This window comes from Anolis sagrei, chromosome 2, assembly GCF_037176765.1.
Source record: "Anolis sagrei isolate rAnoSag1 chromosome 2, rAnoSag1.mat, whole genome shotgun sequence".
NCBI classification, from domain to species: domain Eukaryota; kingdom Metazoa; phylum Chordata; class Lepidosauria; order Squamata; family Dactyloidae; genus Anolis; species Anolis sagrei.
In genome coordinates, this window is record NC_090022.1 from 32,244,296 (window position 1) to 32,262,420 (window position 18,125).

The following is an 18,125-nucleotide window of genomic DNA, read 5'->3' on the forward strand; positions in this document are numbered from 1 at the left end:
CCGGTTGTCATTTCCAGTAACATAGCACTCAGTTGAATGCCATCTCGAAAAGCCATGTCTTCAGGCCCTTGCGAAAGGCCATGAGGGAGGGCGCCTGTCTGATGTCAGCAGGGAGGGAGTTCCACAGCCGAGGGGCCACCACCAAGAAGGCCCTCTCTCTCGTCCCCGCCAGACGCGCCTGTGAGGCAGGCGGGATCGAGAGAAGGGCCTCCCCAGATGATCTCAAGGTCCTCGTGGGCTCATAGGCCGAGATGCGGTCCGCAAGGTACTTTGGGCCGGAACCGTTTAGGGCTTTGTAGGATAACACCAGCACCTTAAATTGGGCCCGGTAGCAAATCGGCAGCCAGTGGAGCTGGAACAACAGGGGCGTTGTATGCTCCCTGCGTCCTGCTCCTGTTAACAACATGGCTGCCGCACGCTGGACTAGCTGAAGCTTCCGGGCCGTCTTTAAGGGCAGCCCCACGTAGAGAGCGTTGCAGTAGTCAAGGCGGGATGTGACCAGAGCGTGTACCACCGTGGCCAAGTCAGACTTCCCAAGGTACGGGCGCAGCTGGCGCACGAGCCTAAGCTGTGCAAATGCTCCCCTGGTCACTGCTGAAACCTGGGGATCCAGGCTCAACGATGAATCCAGGATCACACCCAAGCTGCGAACCTGCGCCTTCAAGGGGAGTGCGACCCCATCCAGCACAGGCTGTAACCCTATACCCTGCTCGGCCTTGCGACTGACCAGGAGTACCTCTGTCTTGTCTGGATTTAATTTCAGTTTGTTCGCCCTCATCCAGACCATTACAGCGGCCAGGCACCGGTTCAGGACTTCGACAGCCTCCTTAGTAGCAGGTGGAAAGGAGTGACAGAGTTGGACATCATCTGCGTACAGATGACACCGCACCCCGAAACTCCGGATGATCTCACCCAGCGGCTTCATGTAGATATTAAACAACATGGGGGACAATATAGAGCCCTGTGGAACCCCACAGGTCAAAGGCTGTGGTGTTGAACAGGAGTCCCCCAATAACACCTTCTGGGTACGACCCTCCAGAAATGACTGGAGCCACTGCAAAGCAGTTCCCCCAAGACCCATTTCCGCAAGACGCCCCAGAAGGATACCGTGGTCGACGGTATCGAAGGCCGCTGAGAGGTCCAGGAGCACCAACAGGGACACACTCCCCCTGTCTAGCTCCCGGCGCAGATCATCCACTAAGGCGACCAAGACCGTCTCGGTACCATGTCCCGGTCTGAAACCAGACTGTGCCGAATCCAGATAATCCGTGTCTCTCAAGAATACCTGGAGTTGTGAGGCCACCACGCTTTCCATGACTTTGCCCAAGAAGGGAAGATTGGAAACAGGCCGAAAGTTGTCAAATTTAGTGGGGTCCAATGATGGTTTCTTCAACAGCGGTTTTATAATAGCCTGTTTTAGGCTCGCTGGAATTTTGCCTTCCCGAAGGGAGGCATTAACCACCACCGTTACCCACTCAGCCAATCCCCCTCTGGCCTCCTTCAGAAGCCAGGATGGACAGGGGTCTAGGATGGACGTGGTGGGCCTCATTCCTCCAAGTATCTTGTCCACATCCTCGGGCTTCACAAACTGAAAAGAATCCATCAAAATAGGACAAGCAGGTGCTCGTGTCACATCCACAGAGACTGCATTTAATATGGTGTCCAGCCCAGAACGGATCAAAGCGACTTTGTCTGCGAAGAACCGAGCAAATGCTTCACAGCGCGTGGCCGAATTGTCAGGGCTCCCGCCTGAGGTGGCGGGAGTCAAAAGACCTCTGACAATCCGAAACAACTCCGCCGGACGGTTTTTTGCAGACGCAATAGTGGCCGCAAAGAAAGTTTTCTTTGCGGCTTTTATTGCCGCGGCATATGCCCTTAAAAAGGACACAAACCGTGCTCGATTTGGCTCGCTTGGGTCCAAGCGCCACACGCTCTCTAGTTCCCTCTTCCTTCGCTTCATCGCTGCCAGCTCCTCAGTGAACCAAGGAGCTGGTTTAGCTCGGTTACTTGAGAGGGGACGTTCCAGAGCGATCATGTCAATTGCCCTGGTCATCTCCCCATTCCAGAGAGCGACCAAGGCCTCGACATGGTCACCTGCCGAGGTGGCGGGAAAATCCCCAAGAGCCGTCAGGAATCCATTCGGATCCATAAGCCTCCTGGGGCGGACCATCTTAATGGGTCCTCCACCTTTGCGGAGGTTAGGGGGCGCAGTGAGCCTAAATCTGATCAGGAAGTGGTCAGTCCATGGCAACGGAGAGATGGACAGCTCCTCCACACCGCCACCCTGCTCCCATCCCTGGCAGAAAACCAAGTCCAATGTATGTCCAGCCCTCCATTTGTGCTTCTTCAAATTCTACAGCACTGCTGGTCACAGCTGACCTCCAGCTGGAACGCTCAAGGGCCAGGGCTTCCCAGTTCTCAGTGTCTATGCCAGAGTTTTTAAGGTTGGCTTTGAGCCCATCTTTAAATCTCTTTTCCTGTCCACCAACATTCTGTTTTCCATTCTTGAGTTTGGGATAGAGCAACTGCTTTGGGAGACAGTAGTTAGGCATCCGGACAACGTGGCCGGTCCAGCGGAGGTGATGGCGGAGGAGCATCGCTTCAGTGCTGGTGGTCTTTGCTTCTTCCAGCATGCTGACATTTGTCTGCTTGTCTCCCCAAGAGATTTGCAGGATTTTCCGGAGGCAGCAGTGATGGAATCGTTCTAGGAGTTGCATGTGACTGTAGATAGTCCACATCTTGCAGGCTTATAGCAGGGTTGGGGAGGGGGGGACAATAGCTTTATTAACAAGTACCTTGGTATCCCTATGGATGTCCCAATCCTCAAACACTCTTTGGTTCATTCGGAAAAAAGTTGCACTCGCAGAGCTCAGGTAGTGTTGTATTTCAGTGTCGATGTTGACTTTTGTGGAGAGGTGGCTGCCAAGGTAGCGGAAATGATCAACATTTTCTAATGTTACATATAACTGCAGAAACTGATGAATCTAGTAACGCTTCAGATTCCCAGCACTGTGTCGCAAGCCCGTTTCTTCTGCAGTGTTCAGTTCTTGATGTTTCAACTGTGCACAGAGACTGCTTGTTGTACAACATGATGGTTACTTTCTCCATGGGAGCACAGCAAGGATGGGACTTCCTGTGCTTCCCCTCCTTCAGTGCACCCACACTGTGTTCAACATTACTAGAGGAAGGCTGGGTGAGGGTAAAATGTGGTTGTCTTTCTGAATGTTGTGCGGAAAGATTGGTCTGCCAACTTATCAGAATGTTTCCCTTTTCTAGCCTGTCTCAGAGATTGGTGTTGCTTCAGCAGATGGAGAGTCATCGAGGAGACAAAGAAGCTGAAAAGACATGGCAAACGCAAGAAGCTGATGCAGCTCATAAAAGAAATGTAGTACTTTTAGCTGTAAGTTTCCTTGACTTTTAATCAGTAGCTGTATATTCAGATCTCCCTGTGACATTTTGAGGCATGCATTTCTGCTGACTCCTCAAGTGATGACTAACTGATTTATGATCAAATGCCAAAGGAAATAGAAAAGAAGTTTAACCTTGCTCTGTCACTAACTCTTCCTTATATTCCCCCTATCACAGGAAAGATGGAACAGACAGTTAGGAACATAAGAACTGTTTTGCTAGACTAGGCCACTGCTCCTGTTTCTTATAATCTGCACTTTGCTTACTTAGATGATCCTTCATTGTCCAAGTAGGATGGCCTTCCAAGTGTGGTGTCTTGGTGGTGGATACGTAGGTGACTGTAGAGCCCTATTCTTGACCCTTATGTTTTTTCGACAGTGAAAGGCAGTCCCAGTCAGGGTTAGTTTGACATGCCTTCCTCTTGGCACGTTTCTCCCTTTTGTCCTCCATTCAAACATCTTCAAATTCCACAGCACTGCTGATCACACTTGACTTCCATTTAGAGTGCTCAAGGGCCAGGGTTTCCCAGTTCTTGGTGTCTTTGCCACAGCTTTTAAGGTTAGCTTTGTCCACCAACATTCCGTTTTCTGTTCTTGAGTTGCGAGGATAGTAACTGCTTTGAGAGACAGTTCTGGGTATTTCTTTATTAAAATATTTATATCCTGTATTTATAATCTGTATTTACAATCTGTTTTGCTTTACTGTACTTATAATCTGTACTTCTTTATTGAAACATTTATATCCTGCCCAATCCCAAAAGATTTCAGGACAGCATACTGCTCAAATCAATCCTAACAATTAAAACAGTATAAAACTTCAAAATATAAGTAAATAACTATCTAAACATCTCCTGCTAGTACTTCTCTCCTGCTGCCCTTCATAGAGGGAATCCAATTCTCTTGCTGCCCCAAACTCTTCATGAAAACACACTCTTTCTGTGAAGGCTTGTGCATAGCCCCCTGATCTCCATATTATGCTGTAACTTAGCTTACATTTCTGTCCCTATAATATATGCATACATGCAGTTGGCCCATAAACGAAGACAGCTAAATTAAAAATCCTCATGGTTTAAGGTCCTATCTTCTTGTTACTTGTATATCTCAATGAGATGGCACTGTGAAAAAAGTTTATAAAATTTTTGTCAGAATTTCACCATATCTAGCATAGTTGGAATAGCTGCATGATGCATGGAAACAAAACTAGTCAAATTGTTTTAGTAATAGTAACAATTAAAATTAAATAATTGAAATACATAGTCATTGAAGCCCACAATTGAGTATACTCTACAAGCATCATCATTAAAACTAGTCCATACTGTGGAAGTATGCCACCCCCGGTGGCGCAGCAGGTTAAACCTCTGAGCTGCTGAACTTGCTGACCGAAAGGTTGGTGGTTTGAATCCAGGGAGCGAGGTGAGCTCCCGCTGTTAGCCCCAATTTCTGCCAACCTAGCAGTTCGAAAACATGCAAATGTGAGTAGATCAATAGGTACCGCTTCTGCAGGAAGATAACGGTGCTCCTTGAAGTCATGCTAGCCACATGGGCTTGGAGGTGTCTTCAGACAACACCGGCTCTTCGGCTTAGAAATGGAGATGAGCATCACCACCCCGGAGTCAGGCATTACTAGACTTAATGTCAAGGGGAATCTTTACCTTTACTATGCTTTCTGGTTTCTTGACTTTTTTTCAGTCTCCAAAAGAGACTGAAAACCAAAACTATTTGTATCAGAGTGTAGCAGTCTGCTTTCAGATTCATTTAGTTTAAGTATGGGCAACGCAGTCTCCATTTCCACAAACCTTAGCCTCGTAAGTAGTCAAAACCCAGTCTTTACATACCACTAGTGGTCTGTCTTCATGATGCCTAGGGTGAGACTGTCCATTGGGAAATTCCATATGAGAGTCAATGGCAACACATGATGTACATGTCTCCAGTATGAACCTTATTGATGAATATTGCTCTTCTCAGTGTCCAAAGCAGTGGAAAGATTGTGCTAATACCACAGTGTTGTATGACATTGCAGTAGTACACATTTTCCTTTTAGTTGTGCATTGTTATCATTGAGATACATTGTATATAGAGAGAAGAAAGTTTCTCTTTGTCCTTCTCTTGTCACGGCAGTAGTTACTATTTGTTTGCTTGTTTTTTCTGAAAAATGAAGTAATGTTGCAATCATCACATCAATGAGTGCAAGTGAGCCTTTTTTGTTTGTTTGTTTGAGCAGAAGCTTCCAAGACTGCCTTTTGGCCCAGGACTCTTTCAAGAGCAAAGATGAAGTCCAGAGTAAAATGAGAAATGACTGCCAGCTTCTTAGATCTTATAGAATGTTTTTTGCCAGTTGGACATGATTTCAACTTGCCATGTCTAAAGTACTTAGCAGCGAGATGCAAAAAGGGTGTGAGCATGCTCTAGGCCATGAGATTGAACTCTTTATCTTAAGATAGTACACTCCTCTGGGCACTTGCAAAGAAGGTGCTTATGAGCTCATGTTATTTTTTTCACACTCGCTCACCCTTTCCTGCAAAGGCTAGCCCCACACATTTTATGACAAAACATTTCTCTAGGAGGGAGCCAAGGCATGAGAAATCTCAGCATCTTTCTTTTTTTCTTCTGGCTAGAATTCAGCAGGTTCTACTGTCTCTAAGGAAACCATTTCCAACTGACTGATTACTGACTCTTCCCTTTAGACGAATATAAACACAATAATCCTTTTGGGCATGAAAGATGTGTCTTTTGTTGTTCTGGTATGTCAGCTTTTTTAATCCTTTTCCAATAAGAAGCTAGCTGGTCAGCATCTTTTATTGTCCACCATATATTTGTTAACCACTAGGCTGCTTAATGACAACACATCATGATTCTCCCATCTTTTTTTTTTTTTTCCTTTTTGAACCATGTGTGCTTCGTTTCTTCCGGAGATGCAAATACAGATGCATTTTCAACCCTGCCTTTTAACATTCACCTTGTTGCTCTTCTCTTACATGTTGTGTGGTGTCATGTTTTGTGACAGTGTGCCTTTGTTTTATTTTTCTAGAGACTTCCCTGGGGTAGCGCAGCCTCAAAGACTCGGGATGTGTCACCTCGTTCTTTGAAAAATGGGAAATTACTTCCCTCTAATTGCTTTGTTCTAAACATGTTATGACAGATCACCCACTCATCCACTCTGCTCTTTTTGGAGCGGAGGGTTCTGTAACCTTCTTGTGCATATTTCAGTTCAGTGCATATGAGATTATTTCTGTCTGGAGCCGAAAGGGAAATTTGCACATGATGGGACTCGTAGTTCTTCACAGGAACTGGCATTTGACTGTGTTTTGATAGAAAGAGAGCTTATCACTTGGAGAAGTCCTGATGTGATCTTTAAAAAGGAAAAAATGGAGCTGGAGCCACAGATGGGGGAATTATTTATTACCGTGTTTTAATAGGACTGACCTTCAGTAATTATCCACATTTTATATCAGATAAACCCATTTACATCGACATACTGTATAGGATCTAGTGGTTCAATATTAATATTTACAGATGCATTATGTGTACCTGTTTCCATAGCCTTTGACCTTGAGTAGTCTACTATGGTTATATGTGACGATGACCATTTGTTACTTCAGCACTTTAGATCATTACTTGAAGAAGCCCAGTTACCAGTAGGTGCTACTGTGTTTTATAAATTTTAAATTCTAATTTTATCATTTGGTGTTCTCCATTGTTTTGTATTCAGTCAATTTTGTGTATTGTTTTTATGCTGGGTAAGTCTATTTATTTGTTGCACCTTGGAGTGCTTTTGTGAGCTGCCCCAAGTCCCTTTGGGGAGATAGTGGTGGGGTAATGATGATGATGATGATGATGATGATGATAATGTTATATAGAGAAGGTCACTGTGAAATCAGAGGATGAAAACATAGGTCATTTTATTGAAACTACTCTAAGATATTTCATTTCATGTGTATTTTTAGCAACTAATTGTAAAGAAGATTATTTATTTATTTATTTATTTATTTATTTATCGTATCAGGAATGAACCAAGGGTATAGTTTTAAAAAACAGACAAAAACCCCACAAAGTTTGAAAACCTGGCATTCTATTAAATGTCCTTTGACCAGTAGCTGGCCACTTGGAGGGCCTCTGGTGTTGCTATAAGAAGGTCCTCCATTGTACATGTGGCAGGGCTCAGGTTGCATTGTAAAAGATGGTCTGTGGTTTGCTCATCTCCACAGAAGATAACAGTTGTGCCTGTTAAAATGGTTGCTACCACTATAGACTGCTAGTACACCTATAGGATAAATATTTATAATTAACGAGATTTTTCTCTGTCTACCGTCATGTTCCTCTAACTAATTTCCTCAAGTGTCAGAAATGTTAGAACATTTTGTGGAACAAATTAAAAGCATATGTATGACCATCAAAATAAATTGTCTGGCAGGAAACGGTAGCATTAGTGAGTTTAGATGTATTAATTTTATTCTGGCTTTAACAGGCATGCAGCACTGCAGATGCTTTCTGATAACAAAATAAAACAGGAACGAGATCCACGCAGAATATTATATTAGAACCTTGAAAATAAGGTTCAGATTTTTGTGCCAACTTCAGAAAATTGTTCCCAGGAGCAGACATTGTACATTTCACAGTTACCATGTGGGGAGTTGTTGATTTGGCTTTCTCAAAAATACACCGATGCCATGATGAGGTGTCATTGTATTTCCCTGCCTTCAAATGAAATGGAGTGAAAAGATCTCAATTTTGTTTTTAACTGCAAGAAGAGTTATTCTTGCTCTCTTGGTAACAACTGAACATTTATCGTTCCAAAACTAGCAAATGGCTGAAACAGAAATATTCTTATTTGGCTTCATCTATTGATTTTATTAAACAAAGGAGAATAAGGAAATGAGAATAAGTTGATTATTTGGCATTCAAGAAGAGCTTCAGTACTGTGCTTGAAATTAAGTGGGATCTGAGTTTTGTGGGTTTTTAAAATTTATTTTTAGAAAGTATCAGACTGTCAATCTAAAATCATTGGCATGTGTATTGTCCCTATATAGTTTTCTGGACAGGGAAGCAGCTAGATTGAAAATCAGTTTATGATGAAATCATCATAAATGACATTCTCCATTCACGGACAGTTAATATACCATTTTCACCACCAAGAGCAAAAACTTTGTGTGTTGATTCTATATTGTTAGAGAAATGGAGGCATTCTGTCCTTTGGGCTCTTGGCATGTCATACTCTTTCTTTAAAATAAAACAGAGGGGGCAGTATGGTTGGCAGAGCTTGCCATTTCTGTCAAACACCACAAGTGTCAGCTTTAGGTTTATATTCCTAACCTCTACCTTCTGTGTATTTTTCTTTTTTAAAAAAAAGTCTGATGGGTAATCCTACATTGTGTAGAGTGGCAAAAAACTTCTACAAAACTTATTTTTAAGAAGAATTAATGAAACAACAATCTAAAGCCATCTGTAACTGGGCAGTTGCAGTTAGATGCTCTGGGTTTGACAGTATCATCCGATCCTACCATTGCTCAGAATTAGATTGCTGTTATTCAGAGCTGATATGAAAGGCAGCGTGTTGCATTTGAATCAGTGGTTATGTGGATTCACATCCTTATTGAGCCTCAGCCACTGTCTTTCAGCTAGAGATTGTAGTAATGATAAAATGAAAGCGCAAGGATCAAAATGTGCCAAAGAAACTGCGTGTGTTCTCTTTAGTTGGAAAAATTATATGAGGCATAAAACAAGCTTTAAAGGGCTTTAAAACTAATGCTGAAGTTTTTCTGTGAGCATTTAGAATCAATAAAAGAATTATTCTGGCAGCATTATAGATTTGTAGGCTTTTCAATTCTCAGCGTAAGGTTAGTAGTGTTTAAGAGTGCTAAATGGTCCAACGGGCAGCAGTCAGATTGCTCACCAGAGCAGTTTACAGGGAGCATACACCCCCCTGTTACGTTAGCTCCACTGGCTGCCAGTCTGCTACCAAGCACAATTTAAAGTGCTGGCTTTAGCCTAGAAAGCCCTAAATGGTTCCGGCCCAGCTTACGCGTCCGAATGGATCTCCCCTTATGAACTATCTTGGAGTTTAAGATCTTCAAGGGAGGTCCTGCTCTCAGTCCCACCTCCTTTGCAGGCGTGATTGGTGGGACTGAGAGACAGGGCCTTCCCAGTGGTAGCCCTTCGGCTGTGGAATTCCCTCCACAGGGATATTAGATCATCCCCCTTCCTCCTGACCGTCCGTAAGAGAGTGAAAGCATGGCTTTCTGACCAAGCCTTTGGAGAACTTGTTGAATAGATAGATATGGAATGATGTGCAATGACTATTGGAATGGCTCAGATTACACTTGAGGATTACGTGATTAATTATGAAGATACTGGTTTAAATGTTTTAAATTGTTTTAATGTATTTTATAATTCTGTTTAAATGTTTATTTTAAATGTACATTGTTTTATGGCATTGAATAGTTGCCTATGTGTAAGCCGCCTTGAGTTCCTTCTGGGGTGGAGAAAGGCAGGTAGAAATGTCGTACATAAATAAATAAGAGGCGAGCTGAATGCAGATTGATGCATTTTTTTTGTCCCTGTACTCCCAGCTGTCTGTGAAATTTTGGTAAAATTGCAACATTTCAAAACACATTGTACATAAAACTGGACTTAAAATGCGAGACACCGTCTGTACTGCTGACTTTTAAAATATTGAAAAGAATTGCTAAAAGCAAACCCTGTCACCAAGCCTCAAAGGGGCAGCGGGGGGTGGGGTGGGTTGGGTTGGAGTGGAGAGATGGCTGCCGCACGCTCTCAGCAACATGCAAAGGTGCCATCTAATCTTTCGATGGCATAATTTTCCTGCTAAAGGCATATTTCAGCTTCTAGCAACAATTTCTGACAGTGCCTGTCATTAAATCAGTATTCTGGATGACAAAGGACTTCAAAATGTGCTATAACTGCATAGGAGCAACAAAAAGACACATCTGGTGAGTAGACCCTTCCAAATGCCCTTCTCAGCTAAAATCAACACAAGCCAGTACCATTTTTTTCTTGCCCCAAAGTACTTTCCCTTTCCTACCACCATAAATGTCCTTTTAGAAACCCAGGAAGCTGCCTTTCAGTGAGTCAGATTATTTGATCAGGCTCAGTATTGTTGACCCTGTTTCAGGCAGCAGTTACTCCAGCCCTTCATGGAGATTTTAGGGATCAAACAGGGGATGTTTCTATATAAAAAGCATGTGCTTTGCCACAAAATCACACTTCTTTCCCTAAATTAAAGATTTAGATTGAATAGGGGAAGAGTTCTTGAAACCTTACTGCAGATCAGAACCCGGCCCTCCAGTTTTTGCATTTGCACAAGCCCTTGCCCTGCTCTATCAAATCTGAACATACCCACTTTTCCTGGCTATTGGTTTATGTGCCTTGAAAAATGGTTTAGCGCCTGATTAGGACTGCCCAACTCTAGTTTATGGTTTTGATTTCCCAGCGCTTTACTTCTGGCCAGCCCTACAGCTTTGCGTTTGCACAAGCCCTTGCCCTGTGCCATGTATCATTTTCTGCAGTTAATTGTGTTTGGTGGTGGTAGGCCTAGCAATTGGTGATGGAAGAGTTAATGTAAGTCTTAGATCTAAAGGGTTGAGTAATCTGTAAGTAAGAGTTCATGGGTGAAAGCAATTAAGGGTGGAGGTATTGAAGAGATAGGTTCCAGCTGGGTGTTTCTGAATATTAGAAGCTAGCTTTGGGACTGATCTTTAGGAGAAAAGTATTTGTTTTATCTTGGTGGTAGATGCTGCTGGTTTTCCCCCAGGTTTGTGGATTTTCGGTGTCCTGACCTGTTTCCTAAACCTTTGGAATTCAGGAACCCTGAATCTTTGGACTGGCTTTTGACTACAGTATAGACTCTTGATCCCTGGACTTTGTTTATTGAACTCTCGGCATTTGACCACTGGATTGGACCTTTTGACTATGGAGTTATCTTGAACCTGCAACAGTGTTTGCTGTTTTTGTTTTATATTTCGTGGCTGAGTGCAATCTTTATATTTTATATTTTAGACTATTAAAACAGCCAGAAAGTGAATGCTGTTTTAATTAAACTGCTTGATACAAACCGGGTATTTGTTTGGTTCATCTCTACCTGAATAAGGCAGAGCCCCGGCAGTGTGACACCCTGCCCTATCAATCCTGAACATGCTCACTTTTCCCGGCTACTGTCGGTTGAGGTTTTAAGGATGTTTTTATTGTTTTGGTTTTATTGTTTTAATTATATTTTACTTGTATATGTTTTAAGTATGTTACTTTGTAACCCTTGTTTATTCTGGGCTTGATCCCCTGTAAGCCACTCCGAGTCCCTTCGAGGAGGTGATGGCGGGATATAAGAATGAAGTTGTTGTTATTATTATTCTGCCATTAACAAATATGATAATCTGCTATGTAATACCCTAGACCAGAGTTTCTTACACCTTTTCACTCACAAACCCTTTTGGCCTGAGAATGTTTTACATATCCCTGGTTATAAAGGTATGTAACATGGTATAAAACTCAAAATATTTACGGATATCAAATCAGCATTTGCAATGCTTGTTAAACAAACTGATTTTCCTTTTTATGAAGTATGGCTGAAGCATCTTCTGCAGTGTCCACTGTGAACACTGGACAACAGTACATGTCTAAAACAGACAAAAGTTCAGCAAAGTTTTATTGCTGACCCTCAACACCGAGCTAAGGGGACCCCATTTGGTGTCGGGATCCACAATTTAAGAAGCAGTCCTCTATATCACCATGATACTGTGGTCTCAGATCATGGCAGTGGCTCCCCTTCAGATCAGAGAAGAAACATTTTGATAGGAGTTCTCGGTGTCTACGTTTCATGCTGCATCTGCGGTGTCATTTAGTTTCTGGAGCTGTTAGTCTGACATGGTGAACTCCCCCCTCTTTGGGAGACCAGGGGGGTCTTACACTGCTATAAATGCATTAGTGTGGGAAGGAAGGAAAGTTAGCTGGCATCTTCTCTCCTGTCTTGGCATGTTAGCAGTCACTCAGATGGTCACTTCTTTTTGTTGCTCTCTGCGGGAAATTTGGTCCTGATCCCACAATCCTTTTTCTTTATCAGGTACAGTGGTATTCCAAGTGGCTCCTTAGCTCACTGGGTGCATCCTGTCTTGTTGATCCTGTTGTCATAGGATCCCTATTCTTCTCCGCTGCTATGCTTTGGGAATTATGGGAAGTCCCTTTGGGGAATTTCCTTCTTATTTTTTTAAACTTAATTTTTGAAAGATGCCTTACTCTTCACACTCACTCTCTGCTCCCGACGATGCCATCTGCTATACTCCCTTCTTCCATTTCTGTTCAGCACCGGCTCCTTCACACCCCACTCCCACGCCCCTTCCCATCTCTCTCAAATTGCCCAAAAGGCCTGCGCTTGATCTCTTTAATGTTTGTGTATGAAAGCCCATGGGAAAAAAAGGGGGAGTGTTGCAGTTTCGAGGAGGTGCTTCCTCCCCCTCTTAAATTGAGTCTAGTTCTCTGTGAACCCAGCACATGGAAGTGGAAGCCCATGTGCAAATTTCCTAAGAAAAGCTAATAGAGGTGAGTTTTCATTGGAGTTTGAATGTCTGGTGAACAGCTTGCTGCCTTTCTACATCTTTGTGCACATGTTATGAATGCATATTAGCAAGTCATCTTTGTCTTGAGCAGGGAAGAGCTCGAACAAAATTGCTGTCTTCCTTTCTGGCTTTGTTACTTTCGTGGCTTTCTTTGAGGAAGAATATTGGCTTCATCACATGTGTGCAGCAAATGCTTTCACTCCAAACCGTGAATCATCTTAACTGTAAATTGCCCCCAGTGTATACAGTTCGAATCATTCAGTCGGGGTCTCAACAAAAAGTACCTCAGCAATAAGAACAATTTTTGCACCATTAAGGGTGTTTGTCAGCACAGAGCTGATTCATTTGAAATCACCTTCATATTGACCTCATTCTTGAACGTTCTTTTTACAAGGGTTTGTCTTATAAAATGATAACCACATTAGAGAGATTCAGACATTTCTCAGAAAGCAATGATGTAAGTTTTATAGGCCATGTAGGCCTATCTGCTAACAGAAGCAGGAAATCCAGGCCAAGAGCGTCCCCCAGATATGGCTGACACACTATGAGCAAAAATCTCTACTAAGGAATTGTTTCTGTTGGTGAATGTTCTTATGATTAAGAACCTAATAGTCACCCTAATGTTTAAATTGTTATGGATTTATTATTTGACTTTTTCCAGTTTCTCTTAAACTACCCTTCTTTACATGCAAGCCTCTTGGATCTAGCCCTGCTCTTTGAGGCAACAGTCTTTGTCATATATGTAACATCTTAAATGACAGAAAGGAGATTCCATCTGAACATTAGGAAGAACTTCCTGACTGTAAGAGCTGTTCAACAGTGGAATTCACTGCCTTGGAGTGTGGTGTAAGTGCCTTCTTTGGAGGCTTTTAAGCAGAGACTAGATGACCATCCTGCATGGTCAGGGGTTGGACTGCATGGCTCTTGTAGTCTCTTCCAACTCTTATGATTCTGTGAATTTCAGTTGTCTGAAGAATAGTATCATGAGACCTCTCCATATTTTCTTCTCCCATTTAACATACTCATTTTCTTCAAGCTTTCCTCAGCCATAGAACTTGTTTTCTAAACTATTGTTTATCTTTATTCCTCTGAACTAATTCTAGGTCTGGATATGTCCTTTTGAAGGTGTGGCAAGTAGAACTGGAACAACACTCCAGTTCATGTCTGACCCATGAAGAGTAAAGTGTAATTACAATTCCTATGTCACTGCTCAGCCAGGGAAAATGCTGAAAGTCATACTCTCTCAGCCTCAGAGGAAAGCAATGACCAACCCCCTCCAAACAGATATTTCCAAGAAAACCCTGTGATAGGTTTGCCTCAGGATCACCATGTCAGAAATGACTTATAGAAATACATTTTGACTTGTATGGTTACTAAATATGAAATACATTTTGACTTACATGGTTCATTTACATATATGTTAATTCTGAAAGTGGTATTTAACATCGGTCTTTCATGTGTTATAGGATATTGAAGCAGCAGAGAAGAAGCTACACTCACGAGAACACTTACTTCTCCACCCCGATATTGTTAATCTTGAGGTAAGTTTAAGGGAGAACTTTTCATTGATTAGTGTTAATGTCTTTAGCACAAAAATTAAGATGTCTCTTTTTTAAAGACAATCTTTTTACAAATGCAGTTGCTACCAGGCTTCTAGTGATCTCCTACAGCTTCAAATTCTCTTAAAGTTCTTTTTTAAAACTTGCAGTAAGTACAAAACATCCAATACTGCTATTGGACTCTATTGATTTTTGACTATAGTTTCAGTTTTTAGTAAGCTGAACACTACTGTTAGAATCTAATACATACTGGTTGACACTATAACCAACTGGAATAGGTTCATTGAATCAAGTGTTGAATTGTGAGTCAGTACATGGGTATGTACACTTGATTTAATTGCTCTGTTCTAGTCTGTACTAGCAACAAAATTTAAGCAACTTCAGGTTGTTTTTACTTCTCACTTGATTTTTTTTTCCTTTGAGATTTTCTCCACAGTGCTGGCGGACAGAGATAAAGAAAATTCAATTTAAAAAAATCAGTCTACAATAAAATATTGCATAGAACCTTGTCTCCTTAGTCAGATCCCATTGTATGTCAGAGTACATCCAAAGCACAGTGTGACTGTGTAGGACAAACCCTTCCTCCATAATTGAGAGAAAGTCTGGGATTCATCCATTTCATGCTTTTCTTTGATATATTCTAAGTCCTACAATAGCAGAGCACTGCACAGGCAATGGCCAGGATGCCTCTTATGCTTGGAATCTGGAAGGGAAGAATGGGATTGTCCATGGCCTACACTACATTTTGGAGGCACTTCAGAAGCTTAAGGTGATTATCCGAATGACATCCAGGATCCCAGTGATTTTGCATGTCTTTTCTCACAAAAGAATGATCACAGAATCATAGAATCAAAGAGTTGGAAGAGACCTCATGGGCCATCCAGTCCAACCCCCTGCCAAGAAGCAGGAATATTGCATTCAAATCACCCCTGACAGATGGCCATCCAGCCTCTGTTTAAAAGCTTCCAAGGAAGGAGCCTCCACCACACTCCAGGGCAGAGAGTTCCACTGCTGAACGGCTCTCACAGTCAGGAAGTTCTTCCTCATGTTCAGATGGAATCTCCTTTCTTGTAGTTTGAAGCCATTGTTCCGCGTCCTAGTCTCCAGGGAAGCAGAAAACAAGCTTGCTCCCTCCTCCCTGTGGCTTCCTCTCACATATTTATACACAAGGCTAGTTGACAGCAGAATGGTCTGATAGAAGGATGGGTAGCTCTGGAGCGAAGTTATTGTTTTAGAAAGTCAGATGAGAGAGAAGTAGGAGTGGATGAAAAGATAGGATGGAGATCTGAATTAGATGAATTAGGAGAGACCTGGGTGAAATGAAGAAAAGGGCTGGTAGCTAGACTCAAGGGGAGACACTTACATCAGGTTAGGATTCTAATGTCCTATTATTCAGTCTAATACCCTAATCTAAAAAAGCTATTTATTCTGGCCACTATTTTCCACCAAGAATACGTTTACAAATATTGATTCTTAAATAAAGTTCCAGAGACTTAAGTTCAGCATATCCGACTCCCCACACGTGCCTTTCAATTAACATGAAAGGGTCTTTTATAGGTCTGTCCTACTATTTTCTGTATATCACAATGGGGAGGGGAACATTAGGATAGGTCTACACCAGTGGTCCCCAACCTTTGGTCCGTGGACCATCAGTGGTCCCCAAGAACTACAATATGGGCCGTGGCTTCACCGTTACTACGCTGTTGCAATGAAAGCGACTGGTCTTGCGAAACTCTGTTATAGTGCGCAGGCGTATTAAATATGGTTTTCTGTGGGCAAGCAGATGGTGACTACTGGATGACATATGTTCTTTATCAGAACCTAGAGTTGATATGGTCTATTCAATGCAATTTTCTGAAGCAGCACCCCAAATAATCAAACCGAATCTAAAGTTGACCAAAAACTGATGAGTAACCCTTTTGGAACTAATGTTGGAGAGTGGTCCCTGGTCAAAGTGGTCCCTGGTCAAAGTGGTCCCTGGTCAAAGAAAGATTGGGAACCACTGGTCTAGACTTAGGAGGCACTGTGAGTAACTTATCCACCAGATCCTTCGAACATCACAACTTTTGAAACCAGATATAGTTTGTGGACCGTCTGAACAGTTCTCCAAGTTTAATTCCATTCCTTTGACACTATGAGCTTATTGTATGCAATTGCATACTTATCCTCAAAACTATTTTAACCCAGAAATTTCCAGTTATTGGGTTAAAAGTACAGTGTATTGTGTTTATGTAAATGCCAAGACATTTTAGGCCCCAAATGATTGCTGTTCTTTTAAAAGGGATTATAATAAGAATTTGGGGCTAGTATTGTGGTTCAGAGAAACAACTGCTGCCTAGCTTAAGGAAACAATTACACAGTTCAAGGATTACCATTCTAATACTCTATTCACCACAAGAGGGCACAATCAATCATTGCAAATTTACTCTGGGCATTGAAATCCTTCCAGCCCCCATTATATTGTATAATTGAGGGATTTGAGATTGAGCACCAAAGTCATTTGGCCTTTTCTCAATTACTTCACACATAAAACAAGCTTTAATAACACATTGTGTGTTCAGATTGTTTTGTTGAACGGCTAGTAAACATTATGGCAAGTAGCAAAGTGAAATTGTGTAACATTTTATATCTTTTCAGACTCTTTACTGGGCAAAAGTAGAAGAAGCAATTCCAAAATGGGAGCCATTTTTTTTAGGACGGACACAAGCCCCTGTTGGTGTTAAAACTGTTAAGTTGGCAAAGCAGGACGCAAGTCCCCAAAAAGGATCAGCACCAAGAAAGCAAAAATCTGACTGGGCTCTTGAGGAGGATTTGCACAGGCCTGCAAATACTGGGTCATAAAGTGGCTTCGTTAAATATTTGTTGGATAAGCACCAATAATTTTAAAAGTGTGTTTAGTAGTTCTTCCCCAAAGAGCTGTTGATCTACGTGGAAGTGACTTTCAGATCAAACATGGATGAAACACTACAGGAGGGGAATTCAGCTGTTCATCTGCTTTGCCGAGATGGAGAAATAATGTGAACTCTGTTACTCATACTTCATCTTTTCCTAATAAAAGTGGAAGCAGACCTCAATCAGATTGTCTGTCCCTTAAGAAAATGTTCTTCATGGGAGGGCATGTACTTCACAGCATGTTGGCAAGTCAAACATAAAATGGGTGGCTGTTGGCTCAATAGAATCCCAAACAATGGAGGCTCAAGTAGGGACCCCCTGAATTTGTTCATTTGCTTTCATCCTAATCACGCGCCTTCCTTCTCAGTCACATTTGGTCTGTGGACACAATATTCTGCTTTCTTAGAGTATTTCTGATGCAATCCATCTGCTGTTGCAGGGTTTCACCATAGGATTTTTTAGAATTCTGCAGCATTGAATGTGCAAGGCTTTCTTCAGTGCAAGGGATCCATTGTTTAACAATGTATGCAGCAACAGAAGACCATATCAGAGGAGGCATTTTTATGCAAACGTATTTTCTCAAAATAACATTTTTTTTAAAAAAAACAAGCACGTCTACGATTTTTCACATCTTGAAATGAATAGTAATGCCAGCCTTTTTTCTGTAAGCTTCGTTCGGCAGTTCGGAGATGTGGAGTATAAAC

The 18,125-nt window shown here is 42.2% G+C and overlaps 1 protein-coding gene across 6 annotated transcripts in view; it reads left to right on the plus strand.

Annotated features, from left to right (window-relative positions):
• The window catches only part of CEP15 (centrosomal protein 15), a 31,914-nt gene extending 14,311 nt beyond the window's left edge, over window positions 1–17,603 (plus strand). For all 6 annotated transcript variants that reach the window (XM_067463436.1, XM_067463441.1, XM_067463437.1 and 3 more), the window contains 3 exons: window positions 3,277–3,400; window positions 14,437–14,511; window positions 17,167–17,603. In XM_067463436.1, coding sequence (XP_067319537.1) covers window positions 3,277–3,400; window positions 14,437–14,511; window positions 17,167–17,370 — 403 coding nt within the window. In that variant the 3' untranslated portion in view covers window positions 17,371–17,603. The remainder of the gene's footprint in view (window positions 1–3,276; window positions 3,401–14,436; window positions 14,512–17,166) is intronic.
• Window positions 17,604–18,125: the final 522 nt, after the last annotated feature.